This window comes from Panthera tigris, chromosome D4 (assembly GCF_018350195.1).
Source record: "Panthera tigris isolate Pti1 chromosome D4, P.tigris_Pti1_mat1.1, whole genome shotgun sequence".
Lineage (NCBI taxonomy): Eukaryota > Metazoa > Chordata > Mammalia > Carnivora > Felidae > Panthera > Panthera tigris.
Genome location: NC_056672.1, coordinates 70423250 through 70445284, shown reverse-complemented (window position 1 = coordinate 70445284; position 22035 = coordinate 70423250). Strand labels below are relative to the sequence as shown.

Here is a 22035-nt window from a genome sequence, read left to right as displayed (position 1 = left end):
GCCAGGCACCCCTGTAGAAGATTTTTATTTTGATGTAGTCCCAATAGTTTATTTTTGCTTTTGTTTCTCTTGCCTGAGGAGACCTATCTAGAAAAATGTTGCTATGAATGATATCATAGAGACTACTGCTTATGTTTTCCTCTAGGAATTTATGGTTCAAGTCTCACATTTAGATCTTTAATCCATTTTAAATGTATTTTTGTGTATGGTGCAAGAAAGTGGTCTAATTTCATTTTTTGGCATGTTGCCATCCAGTTTTTCCAACACCATTTGTGGAAGAGACTGCCTTTTTTCCACTGGATATTCTTTCCTGCCTTATCAAAGAGTAGTTGACCATAAATTGTTAGTTTATTTCTGCATTTTGTTCTGTTTCATTGATCTGTGTGTCTTTTTTTGTGTGCCAGTACCATACTGTTTTGATGATTACAGTTTTGTTATGTGACTTAAGTCTGGAATTGTGAGGTCTCCAGCTGTGCTTTTTTTTTTTCAAGATTGCTTTGGCGATTCAGGGTCTTTTATGGTTCCATACAAATGTTAGGATTATTTGTTCCAGTTATGTGAAAAATGCTGTTGGTATTTTGATGGGGATTTCATTAAAGGTGTAGATTGCTTTGGGTATTATAGACATTTTAACGATATTATTTCTTCCAATCCACGACCATGGGATGTTTTTCCATTTCTTTCTGTCATCTTCAATTTCTTTCATCAGTGTTTTATAGTTTTCAGAGTACAGGTCTTTCACCTCTTTGGTTAGTTTTATTCTAAGTATCTTATTATTTTGGGTGCAGTTATAAATGGGATTGTTTTCTGAATTTCTCTTTCTGTTGCTTCATTATTGGTGTATAGAAATGCAACAGATTTCTGTGGATTGATTTTGAATCCTGTGATTTTACTGAATTTGTTTATCAGTTCTAGAAGTTTTTTGGTGGAGTCTTGGGTTTTCTATATAGAGTATCATGTCTTCTTCAAACAGTGGAAGTTTGACTTCTTCCTTACCAGTTTGGATGCCTTTTATTTCTTCTTTTTGTCTGATTGTTGTAGCTAGGACTTCCAGTACTATGTTGAATAAAAGTGGTAAGAGTGGACATCCTTGTCTTTTTCCTGACCTTAGGAGAAAAGCTCTCATGTTTTCCCCATTGAGGATGATGTTAGCTGTGGGTTTTTCATATATGGCTTTTATTATGTTGAGATATGCTCCCTCTAAACCTACTTTGTTGAGGGTTTTTTTTTTATTGTGAATGGATGTTGTACTTTGTCAAATGCTTTCTCTGTATCTATTGAAAAGATCGTATGGTTCTTATCCTTTCTCTTACTGATACAATGTATCATGTTGATTGATTTGTGAATATTGAATCATCCTTGCAACCAAGGAATAAATCCCAGTTGATTGTGGTGAATGATTTTTTAACATGTTGTTGCATTTGATTTGCTAGTACTTTGTTGAGAATACTTGCATCTATGTTCATCAAAGATGCTGGCCTATAGTTCTCTTTTTTTGTGATGTCTTTATCTGGGTTTGGTATCAGGGTAATGCTGGCCTCATAGAATGAATTTGGAAGTTTTCCTTCCTCGTCTGTTTTTGGAATATTTTGAGAAAGTATGGGTATTAACTCTTCTTTAAATGTTTGCTAGAATTCACTTGTGAAGCCATCTGATCCTGGACTTTGGTGGCTATCAGTCTGTTCAAGTTTTCTATTTCTTCCTATTTCAGTTTTGGTAGTTTCTATGTTTCTAGGAATTTTTCCATTTCTTCCAGGTTGTCCAGTTTTTTGGCATATGGTTTTTCATAATATTCTCTTAAAAATATTTGTATTTCTGTGGTGTTGTTTGTTATTTCTCCTCTCTCATTGGTGATTTTATGTCTCTGAGGCCTTTTTCTTCTCTTTTTGATAAGTCTAGCTAGGTGGATTTCATTGATTTTTTTTTCACAGAACCAGCTCCTGGTTTCATGTATCTGTTCTATTTTTTTCATTTTCTATACCATTTATTTCTGCTCTTATCTTTATTATTTACTTCCTTCTGCTGGTTTCAGGTTTTGCTTGTTGTTCTTTTTCTAGCTCCTTTAGGTGTAAGGTTAGGTTGTTTATGTGAGATTTTCTTGGTTCTGGAGGTGGCCTATACTGCTATAAACTTCCCTCTTCGTAAGCATTTTTGATGCATCCAGAGGTTTTGAGCTGATGTGTTTTCATTTTCATTTGTTTCGTTGTATTTTTTATTTCTCCTTTTATTTCCAAGTTGACCCATTCATTGTTTAAGGCATTTTATTTAACCTGCATGTATTTGTGTTTTTTCTAGATTTTTTTCTTGTGGTTGATTTCTGTTTTTATGGTGTTGTGATCAGAGAAGATGCATGGTATGACTTTTATCTTTTTGAATTTGTTGAGGCTTGTTTTGTGACTTAATATGTGATCTGGAAAATGTCCCATGTGTGCTTGAAAAGAATGCCTAATCTGCTATTTTAGGATTGAATGCTCTGAATATTTCCGTTAAATCCATGTGTTCCAGTGTGTCATTCAAAGCCATCGTTTCCTTGTTGACTTTTTGTTTTGATGATCTGTCCATTGATTGAAGTGGAGTGTTGAAGTCCCCTACTATTATTGTATTACTGTCAATTAGATCCTTTATGTTTGTAATTAACTATTTTATGTGTTTGGGTGCTTCATGTTGGAGGCATAATTATTTACAATTGTTATATCTTCTTGTTAGATTTTCCCCTTTATTATTATATAGTGTCTTTCTTTGTCTCTCATTACAGTCTTTGTTTTAGTCTGTTTTCTCTTATATAAGTATTGCATCTCTGGCTTACTTTTGACACCCAGGTACGTGATAGTTGTTTCTCCCGTCCCCTCACTTTCAGTTGATAGGTGTCTTTAGGCCTAAAATGAGTTTCTTGTAGACAACATATATAGATGGGTTTTGTTTTTTTTTTATCCATTCTGTCACCCTATGTCTTTTGATTGGAGCATTTAGTCCATTTACATTCAAAGTAATTATTGACATATATATTTATTGCCATTTTATTACTTGTTTTGTGGTTGTTTCTGAAGATTTTCTCTGATCCTTTCTTATCGTTCTCTCTTTCATGTTTTACTGATTTTCTTTAGTAAGACATTTGGATTTCTTTCTCTTCATTCTTCGCATATTTATTAGTGGTTTTTAATTTGAGGTTACCATTAGGTTTGTATATAGCATCTTCTGTATATAGTACTCTATATTAAGTTGATGGTCATTTAAGTTTGAACCCATTCTTTACTCCTCTTCTCCCCACATTTTAGGTATATGGTGTCATATTTTATATCTTTTTTATTTTGTGAGTTCCTTGACTGACTTTTACAGAAATACTCATTTTTATTGCTTTGTGTTTCTTACCTTCATACTTGTCATTTTTGGTCTTTCCTTTCCAACCAAAGAGTCCCCTTTAATATTTCTTGCAAGGCCAGTTTAGTGGTCACAAACTCCATTAATTTTTGTTTTTCCAGGAAACTCTTTATCTCTGCTTCTATTCTGAATGAGCCTTGCTGGATAGAATATTCTTGGCTGTAGACTTTTTCTCATTCTGCACTTTGAATATATCATGCCTCTCTTTTCTGGCTTGTAAAGTTTTTGCTGAAAAATTCACTGATAGCCTTATGGGATTTCCTTTGTATGTAACTGTCTTCTTTTGTCTTGCTGCTTTTAATATTTTTCTTTATCACTATATTTTGCCATTTTAGTTATAATATGTCTTAGCGTGGATCTGCTTTTGTTGATTTTGTTGGGGGTTCTCTGTGCCTCCTGGATCTGAATATCTGTTTCTGTCCCCTGATTAGGAAAGTTCTCAGATATTATTTCTTCAAATAAATTCTTTACTGCCTTTTCTCTGTCTTCTCCTGAGACTCCAATAATACATGGAGTCACTGAGTTCCTTAAGTCTGTCCTCATTTTTCATAATTATTTTTTTTTCCTCTTTTTTACAGCTTGATTACTTTTCATTACTCTGTTCTATGTCATTAATTCATTTCCTTGCTTCTTCCAGCCTGCTGTTCATTCCATTAAGCATGTTGCTCATTTTGGTTTTTGAGCCCTTTGTCTGCTATGTTATTCCTTATCTCTGTTAATGTCACTGATGTCCTCTACTCTTTTCTCAAGTCCAGTGAGTATCCTTATGATCATTGCTAAACATTCCATCAGGCATGTTACTTATATCTGTCTTGCTTAGATCTTTGGCTGTGGCCTTGTCCTTTCTTTCATTTGGACAGATTCCTCTGTCTTCTCATTTTGTCTAACTCTCTGTGCCAGTTTCTCTGTGTTAGGAAAGTCAGCTACATCTCTTGTTCTTGAGGGTAATGGCTTTATGAAGAAGAGGTCTGTAGTACCCTGCACTGTAGTGTCCCTTTTTCCCCAGGGCCTGGTGCTTCTGAGAGTAACTCCAATGTGTGCTGCATGTGCTCTGATTTTGTGTCCTGGCTTCGTTATACTTCAGGCCAGTGGTCTGCAGAGGTTCTCTTTGCCTATTGTGAGCAGTGTTTGTCCCTGACCTGAATGTGGCACATTTTAAGTAGGTGTGTTCTGGTCTGTTTGTGAAATGAGATCTGTCACCACCACCACCACCAGAAGTAAGGTCTTCCAAAACTCCCAGATTGAGAGATGAGGTGTTGGCAGGGGTTTAGACTGTTCCTCTGAGGGAGAGGTCTGCTACACTGGGACTGAGGCAAGCATGACTGGGAAGCAGGGTTCTTCTGGAGTATGGGATGGCATGGTTTGGTGTAAGCAAGTTAGGCAGTGAGTGTCAGCACTGTGCTGGTTCCTGCAGGTAGCTCTGGGCTTATGCTGAGGGGAGGGGAGGGAAATGGCACCTGCTAGTTCCTTTGTTCCCAGATGGGTCTGCTGTGAGCACTACCTCTCTAGGACATGGTCCGAGATAAGCAACTAACCTTCCCACTGTATGCCCCAGGCATTCTTCAGATCACTGTGTCCACACTGTATGTCCAAGGATGTTTGCCTGCCTTCTCTCTAAGAGCAGCCCCAATGTCCTCTGAGCTCTTCTAGACAAGCATACTGATCTTTAAAACTCCAGGCTTGGGGTGCCTGGGTGGCTTGGTGGGTTAAGCGTCCAGCTTCGGCTCAGGTCATGATCTCCCGGTCCGTGAGTTCGAGCCCCACGTCGGGCTCTGTGCTGACAGCTCAGAGCCTGGAGCCTGTTTCGGATTCTGTGTTTCCCTCTCTCTCTGCTCCTCCCCTGTTCATGCTCTGTCTCTCTCTGTCTCAAAAATAAATAAGCATTAAAAAAAAAATTAAAAAAAAAAAAAAAAAAAACAACTCCAGGCTTGAAGCCCTGCTGGTTGCCAGAACTCATGAAATACAGGCTCTCTTGATTTCCAAGCCAATTGCTATGGGAATTTGTTTTCCCTATGCACTCCCCTCTATGCTATTCTGCCTCTCACCCTTCTCTGTGACTGCAGCTTTCTTCCCACTGCAATGACCACAATCTGTTTCTCTCTCAAACTGTATTTCTTCACTTCCTACCTTCTTCCATGTGACCTCTTCTCTCCCTTAAGTTGTGGATGCTGTTCTGCTAGTGTTCAAGTTGATTTGGGGGGGGGCGGTATTTAGTATGATTTGATAGTTATTTAGTTGTATGTGCGGGATGAGGCAAGTCTAGGGTCCTCCTCCATTGCCATTCTCCCCTCCTCTCGGGAGTCAGTTTTGCTGAAGATTGATTATATCATCAAACTTGAAATTTAAGAGACATGTTTATATTTCATAATGCCATCATCTGGTTTTTCAGGAAACTTCTTTCCTGTTTTTATTGTGGTAATGGTATTTAAATAGGGGTTTTACAGAAGTATTCATTGCCAGTGATTTGTTAAATTTGTATAGTATGTTCTATTATTTTTTGAGCATGCAATCAGAATTGTCATAACATAGGTCCATGAAAACTGGAACTAGACATATATGGATCTTATTTCATTTTCTTAAAAGATTTTTAAAAAAAAGAAAAGAAGGAGGATAATGTAATGGTTGATTACAATTGGAGAGTTTTTCTGTTTTTGAAATTTATTTCTTCATGTTAGATTACTAATCTTGCATTTTCTTAAGAAGTAAAGTGGTATAAAATTTAAACTTAATAATTGAAATTTAATATTTAACAACTTGATGGGTCATTAAATTTGAGGAAGTAGATAATTTACCTTAAAAATTTTTGCAAATACCTTAGTGTTAACTATAAAATTGAGAAGAAGTGCTATAGCCATAGTTCTCATTCTAGGCTACATGTTAGAAACATCTTAGAAACTTGTTTTAGAAAATTTTTTAATGTGTATTTATTTATTTTGAGAGAGAGAGCATGCATACAAGTGGGGGAGGGGGTGAGAGAGAGGGAGAGAGAGAATCCCAAGCAGGCTCCACATTGTCAGCACACAGCCTGACCCGGAGCTCTATCTCATGAACTGCGAGATCGTGACCTGAGCTGAAATCAAGAGTCAGATGCTCAACCAACTGAGCCACCCAGGCTCCCCTTATCTTAGAAACTTTTAAAAATTGTTAATGTCCAGTTACTATCAGAAATAACCAATGCCAGGTCTGGTACATGAAATATAAAAGATTAGCTAAGAAAACTTGTCCTGTGAGATAGCAGGGAACTTATCAAAGCCTACGTGTCAAAAAGCCTTGAGGGTCAACTGGATGAGGCTCCCACAGGCCAACATAAGACCATTTGGGCTTCAATAAGGTAGTAACTTAATGGACTGAAACACATCAAATATGTCATGAATAATAGTAGACTCACAATGACACTAAAGAAAATTAGTTGGTAACCAATATTAGAAGATGCTTATGAACAAATTCATTATTTTGAAAACAGACAATAAAAGAAGAATTGTCTTTTCCAGGCTAGCTGCATGACTAGAAAACCAGTAGTAGATGAGGGAAGCTTCCCTTTATAGAAGTATTTCAGTCAATAAATAATAGGATTTAAATCTCAGAGTTTGCAGTTCTTAGGAACTAATGGATGTAGGTCATCATCATGGCTACTGGTGTTAGAAAAAATAGAAGAAAACAGATGTTATGTGCCTCTGGATGGAAAAACACACCATATGAAAAAGTCTCGCCAAACAAAATTTTTTTTTGAATTTGAATCTTATAAAATCTCTAAATCCCGACAACCGACACCAAAGACAGAAGGACATGCTACGTGACACCACCATGGAGCAATCAGCAAAATTCTGTCTGTAGAAATGGCTACAGAACAAAGGACCCAGTTTCCCAGTTGCTAAAACAAATAAGTTGGCAGTGTAAGGGAGAAATAGAAGGAACCTATAGATTTAAAAAGGTATATAAACCAGGTAGACTTATTTTGGTCCCGATTCAACTGAACTACAAAATAATCAGTTACAAAATTTATGCAACAATTGGAAATTTGCTAACAGGATTAGATTAATATTAAGGAATTGTCATTTTTAAGCTGTGATAATGTTATTGGTTATTGTGGTTATAGTTTTAAGAACCCTCATCTTTTAGAGATTCGTACTGAAATAATTACTGTTAAATGATTTGATATCTGGGATTTGCTGTAGAATAATGTGAGTTTTTAGGAAGGGAGTGGGGCTTAGAGGAAACAAGTTTGGCTTTGAATTAATTGTGTAAGGGGGTGATGGTTATGTGGGAGTTTGTTACTCTTCTTTCTACTGTTACGTTTTTCATGTGTTTGAGTTTTGCCATGAGACAAGATTTTAAAAGCTACCAATACCTACTGTCACCCCTGGCTAATTAATTCAGTACTTCTGTCGGTTGGGTCCGGGGCAGCAGCATCTTTTTAAAAGTTTCCCAGGTGATTCCAATGTATGGCCAGGACTAGGACAGAGAACCACTCTGAGACATCACTCCGTGTTTCTCAAAGTGCGGTCTATGAACCCGTTGCTTGTGAATCATCTGAGAAGTTCAAAAAAGGAGTGTACATTCCTAGGCTGCGACCCTCTAAAAATAGGACCTACGGGTTTGCATTTTTTTTTAATTTTTTTTTTAACGTTTATTTATTCTTGAGACAGAGAGAGACAGAGCATGAACGGGGGAGGGGCAGAGAGAGAGGGAGACACAGAATCGGAAGCAGGCTCCAGGCTCTGAGCCATCAGCCCAGAGCCCGACGCGGGGCTCGAACTCACGGACCGTGAGATCGTGACCTGAGCTGAAGTCGGACGCTTAACCGACTGAGCCACCCAGGCGCACCGAGGGTTTGCATTTTTAACAAGCACTCCAGATGGCAAGGGTCAGTGGCTGGAAAGTGGTTAAGAATAGCACCATGGTCCCAGCAGACCTCTGTTACAAGCTCTGTCTCTCACTGGATGAGAAGTATTAAGAGAACAAATCAAACCTCTCTGCCGCTGTTTCCTCTCTGTTTTGTCTACACTAGAAATTTGATAGCGACCTTTGCAAGGTTACTGCAAGGGCTGAGGATTTAAAAAGTGGCAAGCACTGCCTTTTATGCATGGTTCCAGTTCAGTATAGGGCAATTACTGTGATCCCTACTACTATTTGTAGTACCCAAATCAGGCAAAGCAATTTGGACAATCAATGTCAGTCATGTTAAATTCTTCTGCTTTGTAAGTAAGTTACTGTTTATATGTACAATAAACAACTTTCTTAAGCCACCTAAGTCTCAGAAATTTTACCACACATGCAATCTTCTTGAAATAAAATTACTATAGGAAATTGAGGAATAAATCAAAATAAAGAACTCAAAAATGGGCTAGTCATTTTATAAAATCACTAGTGAACAATAAAGTAGTTGTGATGATTCTAAAGCATTGTAAGTATCTAACCTAATGGCTGATCATGCAAAAACACTATGTCAAAAATAGTAACTGGATGTTAATCTGGATCTAAAACTCCAGCTTCATTCATCAAAAACAAGAGATGTAAAGGGACAGAGAGAAAAAAAGTCAAAAGGAAAAGTATGATGAAATTCGCAGTGTAACTGTGGAGGGAGCCCAAAGACAGCATTTGATTTTTTTTTTTACATCAATAATTACAGAAAATAGATTTATTTGAGTTTCTGTTGGAATTAAAAATTGGCATAGTCAAAACAGAATATTTATTATTCAAATCGTTAGATGAAAGAGAAGGGAAAAATAGTGGGGAAAATGCTCAACTATTAACTGAAATTAACTACTTGACTGTAGTCCACTCTGGAAGTACCTAAATAGGGAACTGGCTTTAATGGCTTGTCATACACTTCCTCAAAATTAATAAAAGCTCACAAACTAAAATAGCACATTTTCCTGTGCATACGTAAGTATATAAGTGTAGAAAAAGCATGGCAAATGTTAACAGTGTTTGTCTCTGGATGGAGAATCCTGAAAAACCCCATTTTTCATTTGTATTTTCCAAAATTTCTATAATCAACACACATAACTTTTTTCAATAAGAAAAAGAATAATGACTGTATATCAAAAGAAACATTTTCTTAATTGATTCAATTATTTTCTTGGAAAGTCAGGAGAGTAACCTTCCACCAAAGCCAATGGAATCTTTATAGGTAAAGATTTATCAATAAACTGATAGCTCAAAGAAAATATCTTTGATAAAGAATAAGGATGAAAGGCATCAGTCAGATCAAACCAAAATAGAGGCAATAGCTCGTTTTCAGACTTCTTGCTAATGTAGAACACAGCTTCAAGACAATATGATATCCAAAGGGCTCTGAGCAATGAAGAAACAGGTGACAAAATCCATGTGCATATACTGACTTAGAATTAAGGTCCCTAAAACTTTACTTAGAACCTAATCTTTTTAAACATATATTACAAAATTTTATTTATCTCATTTTTCCATAGTAGCTAAGGAATTTAAAGCATGGAGAAGCATTATCATTAGGAACACTGATGATTACAGTAAAAGATAACCAACAAAGAGGGAAGAAACAAAGACTCATAAAAATTATATCCAGAAGTCAAAGAATAGTAATCTTAGTCCAATATATGCCTATGATAACTCTAGAGGACCAACTGCCTATATAGCCATCAAGGGCTATGGGATATTGAAAAATATGCAAAAATATATTCAGAATAATAATCATAAAATTTTTCAAGTAAATTATATTCATTTTACTTTATTTAAGAAGGCAGGGAAATACATTTTAGAAAGATTTTTACCCCAAATAAAATTTTGAATGCTTGGGCCCTTAGTAGGATAAATTTTTATTTTTTTTCTTTTTTTTTTTTAATTTTTTTAACATTTATTTATTTTGAGAGACAGAGACAGAGTGTGAGTGGGGGAGGGGCAGAGAGAGAGAGGGAGATACAGAATCTGAAGCAGGCTCCAGGCTCTGAGCTATCAGCACACAGCCCGATGCGGGGCTCGAACCCGTGAACTGTGAGATCATGACCTGAGCTGAAGTCAGATGCTGACCTTACTGAGCCACCCAGGTGCCCCAGGATAAATTTATCTTTAATGGTTAAGTTACATTGCCAAAAATTCACTCTTCATACCCGTAAGATATCTTAACTTGTTTTATGTTCAAAACTATAAGGTGTAACAATGCCAATTCACATTCTTGGCCATACCTCTCTCAGGTACTGAAAAATAAATTCAATTCAAAATATTTTTAAAACTTACTCAGCAAATATACCTCTTTGACATTTCAAACATGTTTTTGATCGACCTTTGCTATTGGTTATAATCAGATGTCAGGTCAGTAGAAAGTGAAATAAAATCTGTACTTTAATTACACTGCTCAGCCAGGGTATGAAGTTTGAAGTAATTTGATGAAAGCATTTTTGAAAGTCTAAACCTAGCCCTTAAAAACTATATTTATTTAATCAATTGATTTAGCATTCCAGTGCTGGAAGATTCAAGTTCATGGCCATGATTACTTTGTGTTCCCTTATCATCTTTCCGTTACTGAGTATAATCTTGTCAATGACCTTTTTCTCATCAATTCACAGGGGAACAAGGAACGTGTTTGTCAGAAGAACAGAATGTGGAGTGGAGAGGTAGCAGTGTGCAAAAGTAAGTCAAATGACACTGAGCAGTCCTAAAAAAAAAAAAAAAAAAAAACGATACCATATCATGTGACACATGATAAGAACATGGCCACATTTTCTTTATAAATCAGTTTTTTAATAAAAAAAATTTTTTTAATCATCTCCGTAAACTGTCGGAGAATCTTTTATGGGCTTTTTGCTCAAGGTCCCCGAGCCAATAAAAGGGTCAAAAATAATAGTAGAAACTAATGATTAAATTGGAATAGAGCACAAAATTACCAAATTGGGAATGGCAAACATTTTGTTTCGAAATTAGTTCATTATTGGATTTATTTGCATTCTTTTTGTGGGCTTTTCCCCCAAATAATTATAATTAGAAGGCTTAGCGCTATTGTTTTTTGGTGACGGTACTAGCCAATACTGACAGTTTTTTAGTGATGTTGTCATCACATCTGTCACATTTTTGTGTGTGTGGAATTTTGCATTAACTCATCTTATGAGAACATGCAAGTTTATTGAGCAAGACATGAGTTCATTCACATGAGTTCATTCCCAACACATGGCCCATATGATCCCTCTGCTGGAGACAATGTACAGTTGACCTCCTAACCAACCCAGGTTTGAACCATGCATGTCCACTTATATGTGGGTTTTTTTTTTTTTCAATAAATGTACTCTGGTACTGTAAATGTATTTTCTCATCCTTAGGACTTTCTTCGTAACATTTTTCTCTAGCTTACTTGATTGTGAGAATACAGCATATCATACCTAAAACATTCAAAATATTTGTTAATCAACTGTTTATGTCATCAGCAAGGCTTCCGGTCAACAGACTATTGGTTTCTTAAGTTTCTGGGGATTCAAAAGTTATACATGGAGTTTTGACCACATGGGGTGTTGGCGCCCCTAACCCCCATGTTGTTCAAGTGTCAACTATATTTAGATACAAGTAGTTACAAGCCTATCAAAGTGGCAGGCTTTAAACTTTTTTTCTTAATAATCGTGGGGAATCATCAAATTTTCAAATTAGAATTGGCCTCTTAGATTCTAGTCAAGCAGCTTCTTAGATGATTCAACTGGACTAGATTGGATTAAGTCCAAGATCAGATAGATTTATTTATCTCACTAAATAAGTAAATGGGGACTAGGAGAAGTGAAGTGACCTACCGAGTATCATAAATTAAGTTAGTGTCAAAGCTGCCGCTAGGACTCAAGGTTGTTTCCACATGTCTTCTGGGGTAGAGTAATGATTTGATTTTATATACACAGGAATCTTACATTCTTAAAGGAATATTGTGTGGTTGGAACTCAATGGAGAATATATGACTATTTTTAGTTCTCCAAAACTTGTATATATTATACAGAAAAATATTTTTTTTAAGTTTACTTATATGTCTTGAGAGAGAGAGTGCACGAGTGGGGGGCGTGCAGAGAGAGAGGGAGGACAGAAGGTCTGAAGCAGGCTCTGCACTGACAGCAGAGAGCCCAGTGCAGGGCTTGAACTCATGAACCGTGAGATCATGACCTGAGTGAAGTCAGACTTTTAACTGACTGAGCCACCCAGCTGCCCCAGAAAAATATTTTTTAAAGATATTGAGTGATATCTCAAGTCACAGAAAGGCATCATTGGGGATTCCTGATAATAGCATTTTTTTTTCAATCTCAGCCGTTCATGATTAAAATAAAATGTAGGAACATATTTGCAGGGAATGGGAGAGAGGAAAGAAAAGGAAACATGGAGATCTGGCATAGGAACCCACCATGGCATTGGTGAGGGAATTGTTTTAGTTCTGTAGCGGGTATAAATCAAACTGCAATGACAATGGTTTGTACAGTTGCTCTCTCTGAAATGCAAGATAGTAATAAGTTCTGTATGAATCCTATTATTATCTGTGGGTTTTTTTCTTTCTAAATTACTAAATACGTGACACAAGTTCTTGGCAGAAAGTTAAAAAACACAAATACCAAAAAGAAAATGATAGTTTGAATTCCACCACTCATGGATAAAAAAAAAAAAACTATTGATATTTTATATATTTTATTATACACCTTTTTTCTGAGGCATATAAAAAATACAGATATTTCTGTGGGGGAAAAGTGCTCATACTGAGCAACCTGATTTGAAAAATTCTTATATAATTATGAAATTGTTAGATATATTGATATCTGTATTATCAGTTTTCAGGGAAGCCTGTTCACATCAATATGATTCTCAAAGTGTGGCCCACAGACCAGCAGCATCAATAGCACCTGAATCTTGTTAGAAATGCAAGTTCTCGGGGCGCCTGGGTGGCTCAGTCGGTTGAGCGTCTGGCTTCGGCTCAGGTCACGATCTCGCGGTCCATGGGTTCGAGCCCCGCGTCGGGCTCTGTGCTGACAGCTCAGAGCCTGGAGCCTGTTTCAGATTCTGTGTCTCCCTCTCTCTCTGCTCCTCCCCCACTCATGCTCTGTCTCTCTCTCAAAAATAAATAAACATTAAAAAATATTAAAAAAAAAAAAAAAAAAGAAATGCAAGTTCTCAGGCCCTACCCCAACCCTGTTGAACCAAAATTTGCATTTTAACAAAATCCCTAGGTGATTCCTGTGCGCATTAGTTTGAAAGCACTGCGTTACTCCCATGGCTTTTAGCCTTCAGCACACTGGGATGCCCTAAGGGAGCTTTGAAAAATCCGTTGCCCAGATCAATCAGGTCAGAATGTCTGGGGGTGGAACCCCACATCAATATGTTTTTAAAGTTCCCAGGTAATTCCAAGGTACAGCCAAAGTTAAGATCCGTGGTCTCAGTATACGGAATACTCACCGGGCTGGAAGAAGCCCAGAGAAGTCAGTTAGTGTCTAATCCATTGGCTCTCAACCCTGAGTGACCATTAGAAATCATTTGGGATGCTTTTAATACCAGAAGTTCGGCCACAACACAGAGATTCTGATTCATTTGGTCTGAGATAGGGCTTGCTCATTTATACCCCCAGCACTAGTAATGACAAAAGGTAGCAATAGACATAAAGACAGCTGGAGTCAATAGGCAAAATGCCAGTCTTGAACCACCTGCATGTATGAATCCAAAACTTAGACACGCTGGGGTTTTTTCTTCCTTCAAAACGTATCCTTGTATCTCACATATGAGCAGGCTATAATATTTTATATGATGCACTGAGTACCTTTAGCAATTGTAGCAGAAGAAGGAAAGAGGGTTGGAAGAAGCATGTAATATGAGGCTTTTATTTTTCTTTCCAGAGACCAGGTGTGAAGCTCCTCTTGGGTTTCTGAACGGGAAAGCCAAAGTCGAAAACACTGCTGCTGGACCCAGTGTGGTATATTCCTGTAACAGAGGGTACAGCCTTGAAGGAGCACCTGAGGCATACTGCACTGAAAACGGAGCTTGGAGCCACCCAGTTCCTTTCTGCAAACGTGTGTGTTGACTTTAAGAGAGGTTTTAATCAGATTCAGTTTCATGATTAATTTCCCCAGTGTCTGAAACAGAGGAAACTCCACTGAGTGAGACTGACCCAGAGAAAGCAATCAGTGTATATCCAAACCAAATACTGTGGGCTATTTTTAAAACCCAGTTATATTATCTGAAATATCCTAAGAATTGGCTTTCGTCAGATTCCTTGGATGATTACAGGTAGTCCAAGGCACTAATAAAAAAATGCAACTTAATGAAAAAATTTTGACACAAGTATGTAATGAATTTGACTGGGGCTGTGAAAAGGGTGAAGAAAGAATATATTAATGTCTAATTTTAATATAATAAAGTATATACATATATATAATGAATGAAGTTAATTTAGTTAGAAGCATTAGAATGAAAACAATATTCACATGTAAGATCTGAACTGAGGGAGCTCTGGTTATTGTTTCAAGTGTTATAATGCAGTAACTGAGCCTTCAAGACTCAGCTGATGCCTTCCTCACTCACAAATACCTCTTGTGCGCATTGAAAATCAGGAAAACCAAAACTGCTGAAATATATGTTAATATGTGTGTCACACACTTGCAGTGAGAAGTCTTTGTGCTATCATCATTGCCGTTTTTCCTTCAGACCTACAAAATGAATCCACTCTTAGAAATAAGCCTTGAAAACTCTACAATTTAAGTTCTAATATCCTGTTCATGGTAGTGTAAGTCTAAAGTTAATATCAGCTTGCTTAGAAATGTCTGCCAATTCTCTGGGTCGTCCTTCTGTAGGATGTTCAGTTAAAGAGAGTAAAGTGACAACGAGAAGCATTTACTCTGCATTTTTAATATTTTTTTCTTCATATATATAAATGAAAAAAAGGGGGGAATGTTGATGCACTCCATGATTTCTAGCACACCTCTTGTTTCCCTAGTGTTGAGCCATCGTTTCAAACAACTATTTAATTTCCCATCTTAGAATTTTAGGACAATGTGTGAGTGGTTGACTAACTTGGGGTTTTCAGACCTTAACTGATCTTATCCTTAAAAATAATGTCATGTGGATACAAAACAAATATTTTTTGTTTTTTGTTTTATTTTTTTAACACTACTTTTTAAAATATTTATTTATTTATTTTGAGGGGGTGTGGGGAGAACTGCGAGCAAGGAAGGGCAAAGAGGGAGGGAGAAAGAATCCCAAGCAGACTCCACGCTGCCACCAGAGTCCCACGTGGGGCTCGAACTCACAAACTGTGAGATCAAGACGTGAGCCACCCGAGCCACCCAGGCACCCTCCTTTTTTTTATTTTAGAGAGCGGGGGCAGAGAGAGAGAGAGAGACAGAGAAAGAGAATCTTAAGCAGGCTCCCTGCTAAGCATGGAGCCCGACGTGGGGCTCAGTCTCACAACCCTGAGATCACGACCTGAGCCAAAATCTAAAGTCAGGTGCTTACAGACTGAGCCACCCACCTGCCCCCAAACCGAGGTTTTTTTGTTTTTTTCTTAATGTTTGAAGTTCCATATTTTTAAGCCTTATTATCATAACTGTGAACCCAGCTCCTACAGGGCTCACCACACTCTGCATTTGAAGAAATCCGAAAAGAGAATATCAGTAAGCATTGTTTTTTCTGTTTGACAGCAAATCCATGCCCTGTTCCTTTTGTGATTCCTGAGAATGCTCTGCTTTCTGAAAAGGAGTTTTACGTTGATCAGAACGTGTCCATCAAGTGTAGGGAAGGCTTCCTGCTCCAAGGCCGGGGCGTCATTACCTGTAACCCCGACGAGACGTGGACACTGACAAGTGCCAAATGTGAAAGTAAGTAAATGGAGGTGGAAGCCATTTCATCTCATGGGTGCAGAATGTTTTCTCATCCTTGTGAGATTATTTTGAATCAAGTGACTTAAATGTAGGTATTTAGGTCTCTGTGTTATCGTGGTTATCAGCTTCTGTGTTGACAATTTTTAAAATTAAAAAAAAAAAAAAAGATCTTTGCATTCCAAACATAAAAAGGAAACCATCTTTCCAGAAGTAGGCTAAAACCTACCTGACCAGAATTCACTGAAGAGATTTTCAAAACCTGCTCTTCTAGGAATGAGCAAAATATTAAATCTAAAATACATATTTTTTTCTGAGGTACCTGTCTGGCTCAGTGGGTAGAGCATGCAGCTCCTGATCTCAGGGTCCTAACGTCAAGCCCCACACCGCGCATAGAGATTCCTTAAAAAAATAAAACAAGGCGCGCCTGGGTGGCTCAGTCGGTTACGTGTCTGACTCTTGACCTTGGCTCAGGTCTTGATCTCAGGACTGTAAGTTCAGGCCTCATGTTGGCTTCCATGCTGGCCATGAAGCCTACCTTAAAATAAGTAAGTAAGTAAGTAAGTAAGTAAATAAATAAATAAATAAATAAAATAACATATTTTCCCCATATTCTGAGAGTCCCCAGTCTATAGGCTGTGGATGCTTTACAATACAAAAATGATTCCACATTGATTCTCAAACTTGAACCACCTAGAGGGCTTGTTTAAAACAGATTTCTGGGGGCGCCTGGATGGCGCAGTCGGTTAAGCGTCCGACTTCAGCCAGGTCACGATCTCGCGGTCCGTGAGTTCGAGCCCCGCGTCGGGCTCTGGGCTGATGGCTCAGAGCCTGGAGCCTGCTTCCGATTCTGTGTCTCCCTCTCTCTCTGCCCCTCCCCCGTTCATGCTCTGTCTCTCTCTGTCCCAAAAATAAATAAAAAACGTTGAAAAAAAAAATTAAAAAAAAAAAAACCAAAAACAGATTTCTGGACCCCACCCTAGAATGTCTGATTCAACGAGGCCCAAGAATCTGCCTTTTGAACAAGCCCCCGGGTGTTGCTGCGGGTCCCGGAACCAAACAATTTGCGACCCTCCAGGCTAGCACCATGTGATACATCACACGTCATCTGGCGGCATCTCTTATTGCCTTGTGGTAACTCTTGACATCTCTTCACATACACTTCCTGCACTTAAAACATCTCCCCTGCCCAACGTTCTGTCCTCCGGCTCCCTTGTACTCCAAGCTACTCCCTCTGCAGCAGTCAGTGAACAAATTCTCATCGAGTCTAACCAGATGCAAGACACTGGGCTACATAGTCGACAACTGTATCATGCCTACAATAGCGTCCATCTTTACAACACTTGCACTCCAGTTGTGAAGTGTGAAGGCCATGGGGATTGTGGAGGCAGAGAAGACCTGGGTTTGAATTCTATCCTCAAAACTTTCTAAGTCGGAACTTATGCCAGTGCCCTAACTTCTCCGAACCTTCGGGCTCTCCTGTGTTAGTGACGCCAATAATAGCTATCTTGTAAGTTTGCTTTGAAGAGTAAATGAACTGGTGTATGTTAGCAGTGTCCCCTGGTAGGAGGAGATGCACCAATGGCCCAAGTGCCTGGAGTTTCAACTAGCGGCCTACTACGGCATTAGAATTTTGATTTTAGGGCACCTGGGTGGCTCCGTCAGTCAAGTGTCCGACTTTGGCTCAGGTCATGAACTCACAGTTCCTGAGTTTGAGCCCCACACCGGGCTCTGGGCTGACCGCCTGGAGCCTGGAACCTGCTTCAGATTCTGTGTCTCCCTCTCTCTCTCTCTCTCTGCCCTTCCCTCACACTCCCTCTCTCTCTCAAAAATAAATACACATTTAAAAGATTTAAAAAAAAAGAATTTTGATTTGACTCCAGGGAACATATACTATGCTTTTAGTCTTATAAAATCTACTCCAAGTGAAATAGGAAGCGTTACGTATGTATAAGCCTCGACCACCAGCCTGGACTAAAGCAGGCCAAGTGGCCTGATTTCTGCACGCATACCCTCACATCAGTCTTGGCTCCCTGAAAAATACCACTCCGAGCACTGGAAGAAAAAGCAAGGAGAGACATGCACTCTGGTGCATGCTTAATTATTCCTCAATATTCTTGAGAGCATCAGGGGTTGCCTTGGAGAGAAGGAGACAGTTTCTACCATTGTTTGTTATCCTCAATCCCTCTTCTGCATTTTCTATTAAAGCAAAGCCTCTGGCTTAGAAGAAAGTATCTTCCCTGAGAGACATGAGCAACAACTTCCCTCATTTTTTTGTCACCTCATCCTGATATCTGTCCTTACGAGTCAGCGACTCAAATTCAGTGTGTCTAGGAATCACCAAGGGTAGTAAGATGCAGACTCATAAGCTAGAAACTCCCAGAATTTGCACTTTAAAAAAAATGGTAATGTTTACTTATTTTTGAGAGAGACAGAGAGACGGAGCACGAGCAGGGGAGGGGCAGAGAGAGAGGGAGACACAGAATCCGAAGCAGGCTCCAGGCTCTGAGCCGTCAGCCCAGAGCCCGACGCGGGGCTCGAACTCAGGAACCACGAGATCATGAGCTGAGCCAGAGTCAGATGGTTAACCGACCGAGCCACCCAGGCGCCCCCCCCAAATTTGCACTTTTAATGTGAACCCAAGGTGATTCCCATATAGGTGGTTTGAAATCCATGCTTTGATCACTTCGGTGAACCAACCATGATCTTTCTACATGCTATTCACCCCAACCTGGAAGCTTCATAGCCTCCACTCAAGCTTTGTAGCCTAGTCCAAATGCTACTGTCACTGCGATTTGTATCTTGACAGTCCTAGGCATAATTAGTGACGTTCACCTTGATTTTCCCATAGTATAGTCTCCAAGCCTCTATGACAGCTGTCTCTTAAATTGCCCATCTTCTTCCCACTACTCTGAGTAAAGGGGCAGCATTTTCTTCATCAATTTCTTTTCCAGTTTCCAATAAATATTTGATTTAAGTATTTACATCAATATATATTTGATATCCGATTCGTTTAATTAATGTCTGTAACCACCTTAGAAAGAAAAGAAAATTTAGAAAAATCGTACACATTGTTAATTTCCACTGACAAGTTCTTAATGGTATTATGTCCACGGTCACCTTTTAGAAGCCAATTCAGGGAGAGTCATCCAAAAAGTTAGACTTCTACAAACTGGATATCGATTGGAGCACCAACTCTAATTCAACCCTTGTCTTGTGAGCCTCCCCAGAACGACTCTAGTTATCTCAACGCTTCTTAAAGCAAAATTAGTTACAAGATTTTTTATTGAAATTTACATACAGTACGGGGGTGCCTGAGCGGCTCAGTCAGTTGAACGTCCGACTCTTGATTTTGGCCCAGGTCATGATCCCAGAGTCGTGAGATCGAGCCCCGCATCAGGCTGCTCACCAAACGTGGGGCTTGCTTAGGATTCTCTCTCTTTCTCTCTTTCTCTCTCTCTCTCTCTCTTAAAATAATAAAAATTAAAAATATACAGTATGCATCACTTTTAAAATATCATTCATTCTCACACGTTTCATAAGTGACAAGTCACTGCTTTACAGTCTTGAAAAGAAGGAAACTGATGTGAAACCTTGAATGTTGTAAACCTCATCAAAGTGTGTAAATTGAGTCTCTAGAGACTAGAGACAATATTCATTCATTTACTCATTTTTCAAATTTGTTATCAAGAGCCCACTGCATGTCAGTTGCTACTCTAGGCACTAATAAAACAGCCTTGATGGAATCTGCAATACTGCAATTAATGATCTTTACTCTAACACAATAGACTACAAATAGTCCCCATGCTTCTCCTCTTGTAATTTGATAAACATCCTGCATTGAAGTTCTCTTGGAAGCCACCTCTCTGGTGCTATTTGATCTTTGCTCTTGAAATTAATTCAGTCTTTGAGATGAGACTGTGTTCTCTCTCATCTGCTGGCTGGGTTAGTAGCACAGGCTCAATTGTGCTTTTGTATTCCTGTAGAAATATCTTGCGGTCCACCAACTTTTGTAGAAAATGCCATCACTCGAGGCGTGCGTTATCAGTATGGGGACATGATCACCTACTCCTGCTACAGTGGATACATGTTGGAAGGTCCCCTAAGGAGTGTTTGCCTAGAGAATGGAACCTGGACATCACCTCCTGTTTGCAGAGGTAAGGCAATATTTGAATGGTTATTTCTCATTGAAACTGTAGAGAAATGTATATGGAAGTCTGGGGAGGCCAACAGCTAGGATGCCTGCTCTGTTCTTTTTCCTTGGCTTTAAATTTTCTCTTGGGGCACCTGTGTGGCTCAGTTGGTTGAGCATCTGACTTCAGCTCAGGTCATGATATCACAGTTTGTGGGTTCGAGCCCCGCATCAGGCTCTGTGCTGACAGCTCAGAGTCTGGAGCTGTTTTGGATTCTGTGTCTCCCTCTCTCTCTGCCCCTACCCCACTCGCACTCTGTCTCCCTTTTACTCTCTCAAAAATAAACATTAAGAAAAAATTTTTAAAAATAAATACGTTTCCCTTGACATTTGTGTCATTTTCCTTAACATTCTGGGTTTGAGTTTTAAAAGCTTTCACACAAAACTCTGGCCCACCACACTGCCCCTTCCTGAGTCAATCATGGCTCCTCAGGGAAGTGCTTGTGCTCTCTTGGAGTGTTCTCCAGCTGCTAGGGGGAACTGTGTCATGTCTGAGCCACGAGGACACCTCTCGGATGCTCAGGTGTTTCAGCAGATTCCAGTTCCACACTCGCATCCTGGGTAGACCCCTAGCCCCGCTGGGGACGGGATAGCCCCCCCAGTGGGCAGATTCAGAGGGAAGAGGTACCAGTCAGCCCCAGGGAAGCTGAGCCCACCCCATGGTCTCCCTGGCCACGCTGGGGGCTGGTGACAAGCACTCTGAGTTCATGTGAGCACTGCTGTCTCTTCATTTGGTGCACTGAATTGGCAAACCCAAGGATGAATTGTGTATGTGCACTCAATAAAATCTCCCTTGGGGGAAGAGGGTTCTGTGCTTAAAATTCTACAAAATTGAAAGAAATAGACAATGAGGCAGCCTGGTATGTCCTAAAACTTATACTTTTCTAGTAAAACAGATTTGTTTTGTTTTGTTTTGTTTTACAAATCATAGTGATTGTTCCATTCTACTGAAAGTCAGGAGCTATGCTAGTGAACATGACAGACATTAACCCAGGAACTAAAAGAATAATCTAATTGTTGAATGGATTGTTCACACAGCCGCGTGAACAATGGTTGGATTTGGATTTGGGGTGAAAAGGCCAAAGTCTTTAATGACCTGGGAGGGTGGGAGAATTGAGGAAATCCATGAATGAATGACCTCAAAAGAGGCAAGGGCAAGTGCAAGAGCTGGAAGGAGATTGTCTGACAGCAGCAGTGAGAAATGAGATCACTTACAGGCGAGATGTAAGAGAAGGTACAACCTCTTCCTCGTGAGAGGGCAGCTGAGGAGGTGACATCTTCAAAGAATAGCCCAAGTTTCCCTTAAAACCAGAAGGCAAATGAGAGTTGTGTGTTTGCTTTGCTTGCTTGTTTGTGTCTTCACTTGTTTGTTTTAAGACACTGAGTGTCTTAAAGAGGCAGCACCAAAGAGCCATTGGCCATCAAAGGGCACCTTCGGAAGGGCATTTTCACATCTTCTGGAAGAGGCATTTCCCCTGGGGCAGACCAAAAGAGATTATCTTTGGTCTAAACCACCTTGTCCCCTTCTGCTCTGAACCCCCAGGTTATTAAATTTTGGAAGCCATATTCCCAGAACTACCCAAGCTTGTGTATGCCTCTTTCTCAAAACCCTCACGTTAACCCTCGCTGAATCTTGAGATTCGGTTTTGTTTCTCTTCTGTAAAACTTGACTCA

General features: G+C 39.1%; 1 protein-coding gene across 1 annotated transcript in view; it reads left to right on the top strand.

The window, feature by feature from the left end:
* SVEP1 (sushi, von Willebrand factor type A, EGF and pentraxin domain containing 1) overlaps positions 1-22035 on the top strand; it is a 201310-nt gene that overhangs the window by 167021 nt on the left and 12254 nt on the right. Inside the window, exons 41-44 of the mRNA XM_042963841.1 lie at positions 10920-10983; positions 14193-14366; positions 15993-16169; positions 20156-20326. Of these exons, the coding sequence (XP_042819775.1) occupies positions 10920-10983; positions 14193-14366; positions 15993-16169; positions 20156-20326 (586 nt within the window). The remainder of the gene's footprint in view (positions 1-10919; positions 10984-14192; positions 14367-15992; positions 16170-20155; positions 20327-22035) is intronic.